The 18,571-nt window shown below is 37.8% G+C and overlaps 1 protein-coding gene across 18 annotated transcripts in view; it reads left to right on the plus strand.

Moving 5' to 3' along the window:
• Positions 1-18,571, plus strand: part of SRBD1 (S1 RNA binding domain 1) — a 244,657-nt gene that overhangs the window by 56,409 nt on the left and 169,677 nt on the right. For 11 of the 18 annotated variants that reach the window (XM_086327142.1, XM_086327143.1, XM_086327152.1 and 8 more), the window contains 2 exons: positions 2,201-2,358; positions 17,724-17,820. In XM_086327142.1, coding sequence (XP_086183268.1) covers positions 2,201-2,358; positions 17,724-17,820 — 255 coding nt within the window. The remainder of the gene's footprint in view (positions 1-2,200; positions 2,359-17,723; positions 17,821-18,571) is intronic. The other 7 variants (XM_086327144.1, XM_086327146.1, XM_086327154.1 and 4 more) reach the window with 1 other exon arrangement.

Here is an 18,571-nt window from a genome sequence, read left to right on the forward strand (position 1 = left end):
GAAAGAATGAGTAAAACACAAAGGAAAAAAAAAGCACATACTTCCACTACTTAGTTTGCCAGACTTTTTCTCCATTCATGTGTGCATGTTAAAAGAGATCATGTAGACTGTATTATTTTGCAGCTACTTTACTCAGTTGACTGAGATTCATAGTCTGCTTCTACATTTTTGTTTCCCTGACTTCATGATCAGTTATCCATGTTTCCTTTTTTTACGCATACCTCTTTCATCGAGACTACATTATCAGTATTATCAAATGTTGTCTTCTATACTGTCTTTTATTGTATCTTGATTTTGGCTCCTCTTTATCTCCATCTTTACTAGGAGAAAATATATCTGTGATTAGTTCAGGATATCATTGTTTCTTATCTGAATAACTGTACTAGGGTCATAGATGATCTCTGTCTTGAATTTCCTAATATATGTTCCACATTGCTGTCCTAAAATTCCCATCTGATTATTTCACACTCTTCTAACTTAAAATCCTTCAGTGGATCTTCTTTGTCTCCAGAATGAAATCCAAGCTCTTTAGAAAAACCTTTCCTCTGCAGCCCTTTGTCTTGATATTTCTTTTTACTTTTTTGTGTGATATTACTTGCTTTTTCTATAAATGAACCATGAACTTTTATATATGCTGTTTCTATTGCCTGTAATATTTTCTCCTATGCTGTTCAGCCACTCTTCCTGCCTTTGTTTGCTTAACTATTACTTATCCTTCTTGATTCACCTGAGAAGACATTTCTTTTAGGAAGTTCTCCTAATTTAGCCATCCCTGTCATGTATATTGTACTCATCTGTTTAATTTTTCTGTTTCTTTCACTCAACAGTGATCTCCAGGGCAGGGTTTGTTTTTTTTTTTTTTCAGTTTTGTATCTCTCACACTGATTACAGTACCTTATGTAAGACTGAATGCAGATGCTCACTCAATAAATAAAAAGTGAAGATTTAGAAATACTTATAATGATATTTGCATGTTGCTTGGCTAAATACAGGGAGAATGATGTTGAAATATTAGACAAAATGGGGGAAAAGCCTTAAGAAACTGAATTAAGCCCCCAAAACAAATGTTTGTTAGCTTTAGTTAGCTATGTATGCCTTTAGATATGTAGATAATTCTATCTCAACACTGACCCGTGCTCTGAATTGCTTTTGTTTTTGTGGCCATTGGTATGTACTTTTTTTCTTAACCTTGTCTAATAGAGAAGAGATACTTTTTATAGATTCTTTTTGAATTTCAGTAGATAATACATTAAGAACTTTTGTTAAGTAGATGAATGATGTAAAACTTAGTTTCCAAATGCCTCTTAAGTCCAATGTGCTCAGTCGCTTCAGCTTCAGTCGTGTCTGACCGTTTGCGATGCTATTGACTGTAGCCCGCCAGGCTCCTCTGTCCATGGGATTCTCCAGGCAAGACTACTGGAGTGGGTTGCCTTGCCCTCCTCCAGGGGATCTTCTCGACCCAGGGATATAACCTGGATCTCCTGCATTGCAGGCGAATTCTTTACTGCTGAGCCACTGGGGAAGCCCTTAAGCCCAATACAGACATACATGTTTTTATCCTAGAAAAAGTTTTAAAATTTGACTTTTAAAAGCTTCTCTGGATAAAATTGGAGAGTTATTTATATGAGGTATGGTTCTGGACTGATATTAGTATCTTTGATCATGTCACATCACTGTGAGAATGCCAAAGGGGATGGAATAGAATGAGAAGATGGCACTGAGAGATATTTAGGTGAAAGGTATAAAACTAAGTATTGATGGAGGAGGCTACTGGGGTTCAATAATTTATCACTAATCATATGTTTATATTTTTAATCAGCTGATAAACTTCAATTTGACATTCTATGTAATGTCCAAATCTTGATATACTCTGTCTCTATCATATACACGGATAAATATCTGTGTACATGTAGATTACTTATATAAGGGAGAGCAGATGGAGAAGAAGGGCAGTATGACAAACTCTGCAGGTTTGATGCCACAAAATTGTTTGTGGTTCATGTATTATTGAAATTAGCAAAAAGAGACTCAATGAAATTTTGTATGTGATTTTTTTTTCTATTAAGTTACTTTGTTATAATGAATGCACTAGTGAGGAATAATTGTACAAAATAAATTGTGTTGTTTTTCTGGAAGAAAATTTGAATGAACTAAAAACTGAATACTTTATCTTTTTTCTTCTCCTTTTCTGTTTCTAAAGAGCCAAACTAACATCAGATGCAGAGAAGGAGTCAGTAATGATGTTTGGACGGAATCTTCGTCAGCTCCTTTTAACAAGCCCTGTCCCAGGGCGTACCTTGATGGGAGTGGATCCTGGTTATAAACACGGTTGCAAATTAGCTGTAATTTCTCCAACTAGTAAGCATATCTTTCATTTTTTTGGTATAGAAGTTCATTGGTCATAAATTTCACTTCATGTATTTCATGAGAATGTGGAAATAATCTTAATTTTCAAGGAATAGAAGATGGTTTACTCACAAAAAGGGATATGGGAATCAGAATCATACTTCCTGTTTGTCCTGTTTGTTGACCTAAACACTCAACTTTTACTTTTATGCCCTTCACTGGGTCACAGGGGAGATATTGAGGATTAACTGGGTTCAGACATTAATAACTTTATTTATCCCCCATCAAAATATTTGAAAAATATTTTGTTGTGATACATTTATGTATGATGCATTTTATTATTTATTTATTTTTTTTTTAAGGAGTAGGCTTAGTTATGAACCTCATTTTATTTATTTCTTTTTTTAATTTAATTTTATTTTTAAACTTTACAATATTGTATTAGTTTTGCCAAACATCAAAATGAATCCACCACAGGTATACCCGTGCTCCCCATCCTGAACCCTCCTCCCTCCTCCCTCCCCATACCCTCCCTCTGGGTCGTCCCAGTGCACCAGCCCCAAGCATCCAGTATCGTGCATCGAACCTGGACTGGTGACTGGTTTCATACATGATATTATACATGTTTCAATGCCATTCTCCCAAATCTCCCCACCCTCTCCCTCTCCCTTTCCCACAGATTCCATAAGACTGATCTATGCATCAGTGTCTCTTTTGCTGTCTTGTACACAGGGTTATTGTTACCATCTTTCTAAATTCCATATATATGTGTTAGTATACTTTATTGGTGTTTTTCTTTCTGGCTTACTTCACTCTGTATAATAGGTTCCAGTTTCATCCACCTCGTTAGAACTGATTCAAATGTATTCTTTTTAATGGCTGAGTAATACTCCATTGTGTATATGTACCACAGCTTTCTTATCCATTCATCTGCTGATGGGCATCTAGGTTGCTTCCATGTTCTGGCTATTATAAACAGTGCTGCGATGAACATTGGGGTACACGTGTCTCTTTCAATTCTGGTTTCCTCAGTGTGTATGCCCAGCAGTGGGATTGCTGGATCATAAGGCAGTTCTATTTCCAGTTTTTGAAGGAATCTCCACACTGTTCTCCATAGTGGCTGTTCTAGTTTGCATTCCCACCAACAGTGTAAGAGGGTTCCCTTTTCTCCACACCCTCTCCACCATTTATTGCTTGTAGACTTTTGGATCGCAGCCATTCTGACTGGTGTGAAATGGTACCTCATAGTGATTTTGATTTGCATTTTTCTGATACTGAGTGATGTTGAGCATCTTTTCATGTGTTTGTTAGCCATCTGTATGTCTTCTTTGGAGAAATGTCTATTTAGTTCTTTGGCCCATTTTTTGATTGGGTCATTTATTTTTCTGGAGTTGAGCTGTAGGAGTTGCTTGTATATTTTTGAGATTAGTTGTTTGTCAGTTGCTTCATTTGCTATTATTTTCTCCCATTCTGAAGGCTGCCTTTTCACCTTGCTAATAGTTTCCTTTGTTGTGCAGAAGCTTTTAAGTTTAATTATGTCCCATTTGTTTATTTTTGCTTTTATTTCCAATATTCTGGGAGGTGGGTCATAGAGGGTCCTGCTGTGATGTATGTTGGAGAGTGTTTTGCCTATGTTCTCTCTAGGAGTTTTATAGTTTCTGGTCTTACGTTGAGATCTTTAATCCATTTTGAGTTTATTTTTGTGTATGGTGTTAGAAAGTGTTCTAGTTTCATTGTTTTACAAGTGGTTGACCAGTTTTTCCAGCACCACTTGTTAAAGAGATTGTCTTTAATCCATTGTATATTCTTGCCTCCTTTGTCAAAAATAAGGTGTCCATATGTGCGTGAATTTATCTCTGGGCTTTCTATTTTGTTCCATTGATCAATATTTCTGTCTTTGTGCCAGTACCATACTGTCTTGATGACTGTGGCTTTGTAATAGAGCCTGAAGTCAGGTAGGTTGATTCTTCCAGTTCCCTTCTTCTTTCTCAAGATAGCTTTGGCTATTCGAGGTTTTTTTGTATTTCCATACAAATTGTGAAATTATTTGTTCTAGCTCTGTGAAGAATACCGTTGGTACCTTGATGGGGATTGCATTGAATCTATAAATTGCTTTGGGTAGTATACTTATTTTCACTATATTGATTCTTCCAATCCATGAACATGGTATATTTCTCCATCTATTAGTGTCCTCTTTGATTTCTTTCACCAGTGTTTTATAGTTTTCTATATATAGGTCTTTAGTTTCTGTAGGTAGATATATTCCTAAGTATTTTATTCTTTCCGTTGCAATGGTGAATGGAATTGTTTCCTTAATTTCTTATTTTCTCATGTTAGTGTATAGGAATGCAAGGGATTTCTGTGTGTTGATTTTATATCCTGCAACTTTACTATCACCATTGATTAGTTCTAGTAATTTTCTGGTGGAGTCTTTAGGGTTTTCTATGTAGAGAGGATCATGTCATCTGCAAATAGTGAGAGTTTTACTTCTTCTTTTCCAATTTGGATTCCTTTTATTTCTTTTTGTGCTCTGACTGCTGTGGCCAAAACTTCCAAAACTATGTTGAATAGTAAAGGTGAAAGTGGGCACCCTTGTCTTGTTCCTGACTTTAGAGGAAATGCTTTCAATTTTTCACCATTGAGGATAATGTTTGCTGTGGGTTTGTCATATATAGCCTTTATTATGTTGAGGTATGTTCCTTCTATTCCTGCTTTCTGGAGAGTTTTTATCATAAATGGATGTTGAATTTTGTCAAAGGCTTTCTCTGCATCTATTGAGATAATCATATGGTTTTTATTTTTCAATTTGTTAATGTGGTGTATTACATTGATTGATTTGCGGATATTGAAGAATCCTTGCATCCCTGGGATAAAGCCCACTTGGTCATGGTGTATGATCTTTTTAATGTGTTGTTGGATTCTGATTGCTAGAATTTTGTTACGGATTTTTGCATCTATGTTCATCAGTGATATTGGCCTGTAGTTTTCTTTTTTTGTGGCATCTTTGTCAGGTTTTGGTATTAGGGTGATGGTGGCCTCATAGAATGAGTTTGGAAGTTTACCTTCCTCTGCAATTTTCTGGTAGAGTTTGAGCAGGATAGGTGTTAGCTCTTCTCTAAATTTTTGGTAGAATTCAGCTGTGAAGCCGTCTGGACCGGGGCTTTTGTTTGCTGGAAGATTTTTGATTACAGTTTCAATTTCCGTGCTTGTGATGGGTCTGTTAAGATTTTCTATGTCTTCCTGGTCGAGTTTTGGAAAGTTGTAGTTTTCTAAGAATTTGTCCATTTCTTCCACGTTGTCCATTTTATTGGCATATAATTGGTGATAGTAGTCTCTTATGATCCTTTGCATTTCTGTGTTGTCTGTTGTGATCTCTCCATTTTCCTTTCCAATTTTATTGATTTGATTTTTCTCCCTTTGTTTCTTGATGAGTCTGGCTAATGGTTTGTCAATTTTATTTATCCTTTCAAAGAACCAGCTTTTGGCTTTGTTGATTTTTGCTATGGTCTCTTTTGTTTCTTTTGCATTTATTTCTGCCCTAATTTTTAAGATTTCTTTCCTTCTACTAACCCTGGGGTTCTTCATTTCTTCCTTTTCTAGTTGCTTTAGGTGTAGAGTTAGGTTATTTATTTGACTTTTTTCTTGTTTCTTGAGGTATGCCTGTATTGCTATGAATTTTCCCCTTAGGACTGCTTTTAAAGTGTCCCATAGGTTTTGGGTTGTTGTTTTTTCGTTTTTATTCTTTCTATGCAAATTTTTATTTCTTTTTTGATTTCTTCTGTGATTTGTTGGTCATTCAGAAGCGTGTTGTTCAGCCTCCATATGTTGGAATTTTTAATAGTTTTTCTCCTGTAATTGAGATCTAATCTTACTGCATTGTGGTCAGAAAAGATACTTGGAATGATTTCTATTTTTTTGAATTTACCAAGGCTAGATTTATGGCCCAGGATGTGATCTATCCTGGAGAAGGTTCCATGTGCGCTTGAGAAAAAGGTGAAATTCATTGTTTTGGGATGAAATGTCCTATAGATATCAATTAGGTCTAAGTGGTCTATTGTATCATGTAAAGTTTGTGTTTCCTTGTTAATTTTATGTTTAGTTGATCTATCCCTAGGTGTGAGTGGGGTATTAAAGTCTCCCACTATTATTGTGTTATTGTTAATTTCTCCTTTCATACTTGTTAGCATTTGTCTTACATATTGCGGTGCTCCCATGTTGGGTGCATATATATTTATAATTGTTATATCTTTTTCTTGGATTGATCCTTTGATCATTATGTAGTGACCATCTTTGTCTCTTTTCACAGCCTTTGTTTTAAAGTCTATTTTATCTGATATAAGTATTGCTTCTCCTGCTTTCTTTTGGTCCCTATTTGCATGGAAAATCTTTTTCCAGCCTTTCACTTTCAGTCTGTATGTGTCCCCTGTTTTGAGGTGGGTCTCTTTTGACAACATACGTAGGGGTCTTGTTTTTGTAGCCATTCACTCAGTCTTTGTCTTTTGGTTGGGGCATTCAACCCATTTACGTTTAAGGTAATTACTGATAAGTATGATCCCATTGCCATTTACTTTATTGTTTTGGGTTTGATTTTATACACCGTTTTTGTGTTTCCTGTCTAGAGAATATCCTTTAGTATTTGTTGGAGAGCTGGTTTGATGGTGCTGAATTCTCTCAGCTTTTGCTTGTCTGAAAAGCTTTTGATTTCTCCTTCATATTTGAATGAGATCCTTGCTGGGTACAATAATCAGGGCTGTAGGTTATTTTCTTTCATCACTTTAAGTATGTCTTGCCATTCCCTCCTGGCTTGAAGAGTTTCTATCGAAAGATCAGCTGTTATCCTTATGGGAATTCCCTTGTGTGTTATTTATTGTTTTTCCCTTGCTGCTTTTAATATTTGTTCTTTGTGTTTGATCTTTGTTAATTTGATTAATATGTGTCTTAGGGTGTTTCACCTTTGGTTTCTCCTGTTTGGGACTCTCTGGGTTTCTTGGACTTGGGTGATTATTTCCTTCCCCATTTTAGGGAAGTTTTCAACTATTTTTTCCTCAAGTATTTTCTCATGGTTTTTCTTTTTGTCTTCTTCTGGGACCCCTATGATTCGAATGTTGTAGCGTTTAATATTGTCCTGGACGTCTCTGAGATTGTCCTCATTTCTTTTAATTCGTTTTTCTTTTATCCTCTCTGATTCATTTATTTCTACCATTCTATCTTCTAATTCACTAATCCTATCTTCTGCCTCTGTTATTCTACTCTTTGTTGCCTCCAGAGGGTTTTTAATTTCATTTATTGCATTATTCATTATATATTGACTCTCTTTTATTTCTTGTAGGTCCTTGTTAAACCTTTCTTGCATCTTCTCAATCCTTGTCTCCAGGCTATCTATCTGTGATTCCATTTTGATTTCAAGATTTTGGATCAATTTCACTATCATTATTCGGAATTCTTTATCAGGTAGATTCCCTATCTCTTCCTCTTTCTTTTGATTTGGTGGGCATTTATCCTGTTCCTTTATCTGCTGGGTATTCCTCTGTCTCTTCATCTTGTTTAAATTGCTGAGTTTGGGGTGTCCTTTCTGTATTCTGGCAGTTTGTGGAGTTCTCTTTATTGTGGCCTTTCCTCGCTCTGTGTGGGTTTGTACAGGTGGCTTGTCAAGGTTTCTTCGTTAGGGAAGCTTGTGTCGGTGTTCTGGTGGGTGGAGCTGTATTTCTTCTCTCTGAAGTGCAATGAAATGTCCAGTAATGAGTTATGGGATGTCTGTGGTTTTGGGGTGACTTTGCGCTGCCTGTATGTTGGAGCTCAGGGCTGTGTTCCTTGTTGCTGGAGAATTTGCTTGGTGTGTCTTGCCCTGAAACTTGTTGGCCCTTGTGTGGTGCTTGGTTTCAGTGCAGGTATGGAGGCATTTGATGAGCTCCTGTCATTTAATGTTCCTTGGAATCAGGAGCTCCCTGGAGTCAGGAGCTCCCTGGAGTCAGGGTTTGGACTTAAGCCTCCTGCTTCCAGTTATCGGTCTTATTTTTACAGTAGTTTCATAGTTTCTCCTTCTATACAGCACCATTGATAAAACATCTACGTTAAAGATGAAAAGTTTCTCTACCGTCAGGGTCACCCAGAGAGGTTCACAGCGTTATATGAAGAAGAGATGAGGGAGGAGGGAGTTAGAGGTGATCCGAATGAGATGAGGTGGAATCAGTAGAGGAGAGAGTGGGCTATCCAGTAATCTCTTCCTTATGTGCACTCCACATCTGGACTGCTCAGAGTTGTTCACGGAGTTATACAGAGAAGAGAAGAAGGAGGAAGGTGACAGAGGTGGCCAGGAGGATAAAAGGGGGGGCAATGAAAAGGAGGGAGACAGATCCAGCCAGTAATCAGTTCCCTAAGTGTTCTCCACCGTCTGGAACACACAGAAATTCACAGAGTTGGGTAGAGTAGAGAGGAGTTAGGGAGGAGACACAGGTGACCTGGTGGAGAAAAAGGAGAGTCCAAAGGGAGAGACAGCAGTTAAGCCAGTAATCTCGCTCCCTAGTGATAAATGGGTCCTGAAGATTGGGTTCTTAAAGGTACAAAATTGGTAACAAATACATAAAAGCAAAAATTAAAAATCTAGAGTAGAGTTTGGAATTTCAAAAATACGCTGTTAAAGAAAAGAAGAAGGAAAAGAAAGAGAGAAAAAACGAACAAAAACAAACAAGGTCGTGAAAATTATAAAGAAAATATAGGTACAAAATTGATAACTAATACCAAAAAGCAAAAGTTAAAAATCTAGAGTAGAGTTTGGAATTTCAAAAATACAATTTTAAAAAAAGAAGAAGAAAAAGAAAGAGCGAGAGAAAAAAACAAGCAAGAACAAAGTCGCATAAATTATAAAGAAAATACAGGTACAAAATTGATAACAAATACCAAAAAGCATAAATTAAAAATCTAGAATAGAGTTTGGAATTTCAGGTATACAATGTTATTTAAAAGAAGAAGAGAAAGAAACAGAGAAAAAGAAAAAGAGAAAATAAAAAAGGGTCACAGAAATTATAAAAAAAAAACAAACTATAGGTACAAAATTGATAACAAATACCGAAAAGCTAAAATTAAAAATCTAGAGTAGAGTTTGGAATTTCAAAAATACAATGTTAAAGAAAAGAAGAAGAAAAAAAAAAACAAGGTCAAAAAAATTATAAAAAATATATATATGAAGTTTGCTTTAAAAAAAATGGGGTCTTTTTTTTTGCAAATTAATTGGTTATAAAAGTGAAAATTAAAGGAATAATAGAGGACTTAAAAAAATTTTTTTTCAATTAAAAATAGAAAAAAGAAAGAAAGAATGATTGTAAAAATAGTAAAAATATATCTAGGACTTTCTCTGGTTTTGTTGTGAGTATTGCGGGTTCAGTTCATTTTTGGCTAGTTCCTGGGTCCGACTTACATTTCTCAAGATCTATAGGCCCCTTCCTATGTAGTTGGTACTAACCACAGGGTTTTTTGTTTTTTTTTTTTTAACTTTTTATTTTATTTTTTTAAATTTTATTTTATTTTTAAACTTAACATAATTGTATTAGTTTTGCCAAATATCAAAATGAATCCACCACAGGTATACATGTGTTCCCCATCCTGAACCCTCCTCCCTCCTCCCTCCCCATACCATCCCTCTGGGTTGTCCCAGTGCATTAGCCCCAAGCATCCAGTATCGTGCATCGAACCTGGACTGGCATCTCGTTTCATACATGATATTCTACATGTTTCAATGCCATTCTCCCAAATCTTCCCACCCCTCTCCCTCTCCCACAGAGTCCATAAAACTGTTCTATACACAGGGTTTTAATCTATTGCCTGTAGCTTCCAAGGTGGTTCCCTCTGTTACAGCTTCTTCTGTTTGCTGGTCTCTTCAGTGTGTGGTTTCCGCCCTGACACAAAGGGGACGGTGGAGAACACTTTTTTTTTTTTTTTTTAGGCTCACTTGTTCAGTCGCTCTGAGGGGAGGTAGGGAGGAATGCTGCAAACAAATAACACTGGCGTATGCTCGCAGTGCCTCAGCCACATTGGGTCTGCCCCCACCCCCCCTTCACGGCGCGTGTGGCCTCCCTGCCCATGCTCCTCAGGCTCTAGGTTGCTCCACTGGGAACCATCTGTGGCCGGCCCTGGGCTGCCTGCACTTCCAGGTCCAGGCCGCTCAGGTTCAGGCACTCGGGTAGTCCTCAGAGGCGCAGACTCTGGGTTGGGCCTGCGTTTTGTGCCCTTCCCAGATCCGAGCAGCTCAGGTGATGAGGTGTTTCGCATGCGCGATTGCTGCGACTTATCGCCTCCCCGCCGCTCGGTTATCTAGGTGTGCACCAGCGCACCTTCTCAGGCAGATGTTGACCGTCCAGACCCCCAAGAAGTTTTAGTTAGCAAAGAAGCCTGCTTACAGTTTTATAGATAATGTCTCTCTGGGGCTGCGATTGTCCCCTCCCAGCTCTGGCTGCCTATCACCGGAGGGGGATGGTCTGCCGCCGGCTATCTCTGTTCAGTCCTTTGTTCTGCGCGGGCCTGGCGGTGTCTTAGGTTAGGGCTGGCTTTTCGCGTGGTAGATAGCCCACAGTCTGGTTTGCTAGCCCAAATTATTTCGCTCAGATAGCGCTCGGGGTATTCAGGCCAGTTCCTTGCGTTGCAGCCCGCGCCAAGCCTCCCTGCCCAGCCCCCGCTTGCTAATGGTGGATGCAGGCGTCTGCGCTGCTTCTCCGCTGGGGGAGTTACTGTAGGGCTCGCAATGTGCGGGTTTTAATAGTTTATTTTTCCTCCCTGTTATGTTGCCCTCTGTGCTTCCAAGGCTCGGCACAGATTCGGCAGTGGGAAGGTTTCCTGGTGTTTGGAAACTTCTCTCTTTTTAAGACTTCCTTCCCGGGACGGAACTCCGTCCCTCCCTCTTTTGTCTCTTTTTTTGTCTTTTATATTTTTTCCTACCTCCTTTTGCAGAGTTGGGTTGCTTTTCTGGGTGCCTGATGTCCTCTGCCGGCATTCAGAAGTTATTTTGTGGAATTTACTCCGCGTTTAAATGTTCTTTTGATGAATTTGTGGGGTTCAAGAAAGTGTTCTCCCCGTCCTCCTCCGCCATCTTAGCTCCTCCCTCTATGATGCATTTTAATACTGTATATATTTTAAATACCACAAGTCATTTTTATTGTTTTGTCCAGTCACTGTTTTTTTTTCCTGTTTACTCATTTATTTGCCCTTTCTATTATCTTCATTTCTTTCTACATTTCTATATCCATTTGAGATCATTTTCTTTCTTCCCAAAACTCTAGCCTGTTACTTTTTAATGTAGATCAGGTAGTGAAAAATTGTCTCAATTTTTTTTTTTCTTGACTGAAAGTTTCTGATTTGCCTTCAGATTTGAAAAATATTTTGCTGGGTATAGAATTCAAGATTGGCAGTTATTTCCAGTAATTTAAAGACATCTTTTTTCTTTTCTGACGACTATAGTTTCTGTTTAGAAATCAGCCAAAAATCTTATTATTGTTTCTTTGAAGGTAATAGTTTTTTCCTCTACTGAAAAAATTTTTTCTTCTTGGTTTTCAAAAGTTTTCTTACATACTTAATAGTTCTTTGTGTGTGTATTGTTTGTTTGTTTTGAGGGGAGAACATGAATTGTGCTTGAGGTTTGTAGAACTTCTTGAATCTTTTTTTCTGGAATTCTAATTACATGTATTTTAGATCATTCAATTTTTCCCTCTATTTCCAATTCTTTTATTTTCCATTGACTGTCTTTATAATTAATCCTTTATTCTGGTATGTCTAGATCAGATCAGATCAGTCGCTCAGTCGTGTACAACTCTTCACAACCCCATGAATTGCAGCACGCCAGGCCTTCCTGTCCATCACCAACTCCCGGAGTTCACTGCGACTCACATCCATCGAGTCAGTGATGCCATCCAGCCATCTCATCCTCTGTCGTCCCCTTCTCCTCCTGCCCCCAATCCCTCCCAGCATCAGAATCTTTTCCGATGAGTCAACTCTTCGCATGAGGTGGCCAAAGTACTGGAGTTTCAGCTTTAGCATCATTCCTTCCAAAGAAATCCCAGGGCTGATCTCCTTCAGAATGGACTATTTGGATCTCCTTGCAGTCCAAGGGATTCTCGAGAGTCTTCTCCAACACCACAGTTCAAAAGCATCAATTCTTTGGCACTCAGCCTTCTTCACAGTCCAACTCTCACATCCATATGTGACCACAGGAAAAACCATAGCCATGACTAGATGGACCTTTGTTGGCAAAGTAATGTCTCTGCTTTTGAATATGCTATCTAGGTTGTTCATAATTTTCCTTCCAAGGAGTAAGTGTCTTTTAATTTCATGGTTGCAGTCACCATCTGTAGTGATTTTGGAGCCCAGAAAAATAAAGTCTGAAACTGTTTCCACTGTTTCCCCATCTATTTCCCATGAAGTGATGGGACCGGATGCCATGATCTTCGTTTTCTGAGTGTTGAGCTGTAAGCCAACTTTTTCACTCTCCTCTTTCACTTTCATCAAGAGGCTTTTGAGTTCTTCTTCACTTTCTGCCATAAGGGTGGTGTCATCTGCATATCTGAGGTTATTGATATTTCTCCCGGCAATCTTGATTCCAGTTTGTGTTTATTCCAGTCCAGCGTTTCTCATGATGTACTCTACATATAAGTTAAATAAACAGGGTGACAATATACAGCCTTGACGAACTCCTTTTCCTATTTGGAACCAGTCTGTTGTTCCATGTCCAGTTCTAACTGTTGCTTCCTGACCTGCATACAAATTTCTCAAGAGGCAGATCAGGTGGTCTGGTTTTCCCATCTCTTGAAGAATTTTCCACAGTTTATTGTGATCCACACAGTCAGAGGCTTTGGCATAGTCAATAAAGCAGAAATAGATGTTTTTCTGGAACTCTCTTGCTTTTTCTATGATCCAGCGGATGTTGGCAATTTGATCTCTGGTTCCTCTGCCTTTTCTAAAACCAGCTTGAACATTAGGAAGTTCACGGTTCACATATTGCTGAAGCCTGGCTTGGAGAATTTTGAGCATTACTTTACTAGCGTGTGAGATGAGTGCAATTGTGCGGTAGTTAGAGCATTCTTCAGCATTGCCTTTCTTTGGGATTCGAATGAAAACTGACCTTTTCCAGTCTTGTGGCCACTGCTGAGTTTTCCAAATTTGCTGGCATATTGAGTGCAGCACTTTCACAGCATCATCTTTCAGGATTTGGAATAGCTCAATTGGAATTCCATCACCTCCACTAGCTTTGTTTGTAGTGATGCTTTCTAAGGCCCACTTGACTTCACATTCCAGGATGTCTGGCTCTAGGTCAGTGATCACACCATCGTGATTATCTGGGTCGTGAAGATCTTTTTTGTACAGTTCTTCCGTGTATTCTTGCCATCTCTTCTTAATATCTTCAGCTTCTGTTAGGTCCATACCATTTCTGTCCTTTATCGAACTCATCTTTGCCTGAAATGTTCCTTTGGTATCTCTGATTTTCTTGAAGTGATCCCTAGTCTTTCCCATTCTGTTGTTTTCCTCTATTTCTTTGCATTGGTCGCTGAAGAAGGCTTTTCTCTTCTTGCTATTCTTGGAACTCTGCATTCAAATGTTTATATCTTTCCTTTGCTTGTTTGCTTTTTGCTTCTCTTCTTTTCACAGCTATTTGTAAGGCCTCCCCAGACAGCCATTTTGCTTTTTTGCGTTTCTTTTCCATGGGGATGGTCTTGATCCCTGTCTCCTGTACAATGTCACGAACTTCATTCCATAGTTCATCAGGCACTCTATCTATCAGATCTAGGCCCTTAAATCTATTTCTCACTTCCACTGTATAATCATAAGGGATTTGATTTAGGTCATACCTGAATGGTCTAGTGGTTTTCCCTACTTTCTTCAATTTAAGTCTGAATTTGGCAATAAGGAGTTCATGGTCTGAGCCACAGTCAGCTCCTGGTCTTGTTTTTGCTGACTGTATAGAGCTTCTCCATCTTTGGCTGCAAAGAATATAATCATCTTACTTCGGTGTTGACCATCTGGTGATGTCCATGTATAGAGTCTTCTCTTGTGTTGTTGGAAGAGGGTGTTTGCTCTGACCAGTGCATTTTCTTGGCAAAACTCTATTAGTGTTTGCCCTGCTTCATTCCGTATTCCAAGGCCAAATTTGCCTGTTACTCCAGGTGTTTCTTGACTTCCTACTTTTGCATTCCATTCCCCTATAATGAAAAGGACATCTTTTTTGGGTGTTAGTTCTAAAAGGTCTTGTAGGTCTTCATAGAACCATTCAACTTCAGCTTCTTCAGTGTTACTGGTTGGGGCATAGACTTGGATTACTGTGATACTGAATGGTTTGCCTTGGAAAGGAATAGAGATCATTCTGTCGTTTTTGAGATTGCATCCAAGTACTGCATTTCAGACTCTTCTGTTGACCATGATGGCCACTCCATTTCTTCTGAGGGATTCCTGCCCGCAGTAGTAGATATAATGGTCATCTGAGTTAAATTCACCCATTCCAGTCCATTTCAGTTCTCTGATTCCTAGAATGTCGACATTCACTCTTGCCATCTCCTGTTTGACCACTTCCAATTTGCCTTGATTCACGGACCTGACATTCCAGGTTCCTATGCAATATTGCTCTTTACAGCATCGGACCTTGCTTGTATCACCAGTCACGTCTACAGCTGGGTATTGTTTTTGCTTTGGCTCCATCCCTTCATTCTTTCTGGAGTTATTTCTCCACTCATCTCCAGTAGCATATTGGGCACGTACTGACCTGGGAAGTTTCTCTTTCAGTGTCCTATCATTTTGCGTTTTCATACTGTTCATGGGGTTCTCAAGGCAAGAACACTGAAGTGGTTTAGGGTCTAATGTGCTATTAAATCCATCCATTTAGTTATTTAAGGTACTATGTTTTTAAAGTTTTGAATTTCCATTTGATACTGATAAAAAATGGGTTATAGTTCAATGGTGAACTTCTTCACCTTTTATTTTTTTGATTATTTACATTTTTAAAAAATTTTTCTTGGTTTAAGTTTTCCGTTTCTGGAATAACTTTTTCTTTCACATTTAATTCATTCCTGTATTCTTTCATCTTATTTCTGACATTTTCTAGTTCTGATTTATTTTATTCTCATTTTCTATAATCTTTTTTTTGTTTGTTTGTTTGTTTTTATATATTAGGTTACAGTTTTTCTCTGTTTGGGGGCACACCTTTCTGTAAGGATATCCTTCTAATCATTTTTGTTTCCTGATTTGAGAAATAATCATTCTATGTGAAATTTGACTGTGATACTTTTCTTAATTTTACATAAAATGAGTTTTACTCAACTTTTAGGAATGAAGGCTGTGTTAGGGTAGCTGCATATCTCTAGAACTGTTATTTCTACTTTTTCCAAATTATTTGGAAGAAAAACTTTTATATCTATTTGGAAAGAGAGATAGCCTTATACTTGTTAAAATTTGCTTTCTTCCCTTTTATCTAGACGTTTTTGCCCCTTTCGCCCATACTGTCCTTGCTGTGTCCTCAGTCGTGTCTCACTCTTTGTGACCCCAAGGACTGTAGCCCACCAGGCTCCTTTGTCCATGAGGATTCTCCAGGCAAGAATACTGGACTGGATTGCTATGCCTTCCTCCAGAGGATCTTCCCAACCTAGGGATCGAACCCAGGTCTCCTTCATTGCAGGCAGATTCTTTACCCGAGCCACTAGGGAAGCCTAGTGTGGATACGATTCTGAACAGTTTTTTTCTCACTGTGACATTTTGTCTTGAATATCCTATGGATTAGTTTCAAGAGTTCAGAGATCAGAGTTTTCCAATCTTTCCGGAACTTACTGTGCAATGTTTATACTGACCTATAAATTAGAGTATGCAGAAGTCTTTTTCAGTTTTACTTCCTGGTGTGAAATGAACCAGTTTTGATTTCCAGGGAAGTACCTTCTGATATTTTGAGGCTTTTTCCGATCTGAGGTCCATGAGATTCTGCATTGTTTTGCTCTGCCTCGTCTGATAGAAATGCTGATACACATCCGCCTTTGTGGTTGTTGGGTCATTGTTCCCACCTGCTCATCTTTTGGGTTTTGTGGGGATACATTTTTTTATAAATATATTCATGGGTTTTTTATTTTGCTGTCCCAGTTGTTCTTTTTTTATATTATGCTTTTTTATAGTACTAATAAATGGGTAGTGTATTTTGTCAGTGTTTTTTCCTGTATTTGTTGAGCTCTCATATGGCTTTTATCTTTTACTGTATTTGTATTGTTTATAGGATAGTTCTTTTTAAAATTTTATGCACACATACGTACATGCATATACACGTATATATTTTCAGTGTGTTTTAAGACTTTTCTAGAATTTATTCTAATCTAAATTAACATAAAGTTTTTATAGTAATCTCTCTGCATCTGCTAAATTCATTTCTAATACAATTTATTTATGTCATCTTTATTTTTCTTGGTTGGTATTGCTAAATTTATGTATTTTTCTTAATAGGTGAAACTTCATTGGTCTTCTATGTTATATGAATTTTCTTCTTTTCTGTTTCATTTATTTCTGCTTTTTTAACTTTTATCATTTTGTTCCTTACACTTTCTTTGAGATTATTTTACTGTCCTTTTCCTAACTTCCTAAGTTGGTCATTTAGCTCATCACTTCTATTCTTTAGGTAGTTACCCTCATATTTTAAAATGTATTTCTGGCCAAAATATTGTTTAGTACAGAAAAGGTCATAGTTAACAAGTACGTAGCTAAAAAATTTACACAAGGTCAAGAAATTTACGTATCTATAACTCAAAGGAAGAAATAGAATAGTATTATAACCCTCTGATATATAATAAATTTTCAGTAAATGTTAGCTTTTACTATTTTTGATGTTAAGTGTTACTAAAAATCATTTCTCTTTTAGGTATCATGGTATATTATCTAGTTAGTAAAGATTTAGTGTAGCAAAATAGAGTTCTAGTAACTCTGAAAGTAACAAAATTTCAGAGTCCTTATGGCAGTATCTGATTGAAGAATATTGAGACAGTAGCATGGAATCATATGTACCATATGTAAAACAGATAGTGGGAGTTTGCTGAATGATGCAGGGAGCTCAAACTTGTGCTCTGGGACAACCTAGAGGGGTGGGTTTGGGTGGGAGGTTAAGGGAAGGTTCAAGAGGGAGGGGACGTATGTATACCTATGGCTGATTCAAGTTAATGTATGGCAGAAACCAACATAACATTGTGAAGCAATTATCTTCCAATTAAAAAAAATTTTTTTAAGAAATTATATATATATAAAGAAAGATTCAGACTGCATTTCTAAAAAAGATAAACCAGTTTGCTTTTCAGTTTCAACTTGCTTAATCAAATCAGTGGTGTTTTATGTTTTGTAATTTCTTACAAAATGGCTTATTCCTTTTATTTTTTCCTAAGGTCAGATACTTCATACTGACGTGGTATACCTGCATTGTGGACAAGGCTTCCGAGAGGCAGAGAAAATAAAGAGGCTTTTGCTGAATTTCAAGTATGAAAATAAGTATCCTTTTGAGTACTTCAGTGGCTCAGACAGTCAGAGATAACCTTTGAAGTTCCTAATTTGGAGGGGCGTATTAAGGGAAGTGCCTTGGTGTGAGGAAAGGAGCTATGTTAAACCATGCTGGGGCAAATTGCTGGAGAACTTTGCTATTTGGAGACTGGAGGAATGCTGCCCGCTTCTGCAGCCTTCACTAAACAAAGTTGGTAATATAAGCAAAGTGAAGTGAAGTGAAGTCGCTCAGTCGTGTCTGACTCTTTGCAACCCCACAGACTGTAGCCTACCAGGCTTCTCTGTCCATGGGATTTTCCAGGCAATAGTACTGGAGTAGATTGCCATTTCCTTCTCCAGGGGATCTTCCCCACCCAGGGCTCGAACCCAGGTCTCCCACATTGTAGACAGATGTTTTACCATCTGAGCCACCAGGGAAGTCCAATATAAGCAAAAGTGACCATTTAATTCTTCAGTTTGGGCTTTCTCTTTCTCTTCTTCCTCCTCCCCTTCCTTCCTTCTTCTCTCCCTCCCTCTCTTTCTTTCTTTTTTATAGATCTGAGGAATGGATTTGGCAGTAGTTGGAAGCTTCAGAAATTACTTGAAAACATACCACATAATTCAGTCATAGTTCTTTATTATGGCTTAGAATGTTCTCTTATTCCGTTACATTACATTTCAATTACATTTTATGCAAAGATGGGCACAATAAAGGATAGAAACATTATGGACCTATCAGAAGCAAAAGATATTAGCA

This window comes from Bos grunniens, chromosome 11 (assembly GCF_055505025.1).
Source record: "Bos grunniens cultivar Pamir isolate PY7600 chromosome 11, Bosgru_T2T1.0, whole genome shotgun sequence".
NCBI classification, from domain to species: Eukaryota; Metazoa; Chordata; class Mammalia; order Artiodactyla; family Bovidae; genus Bos; species Bos grunniens.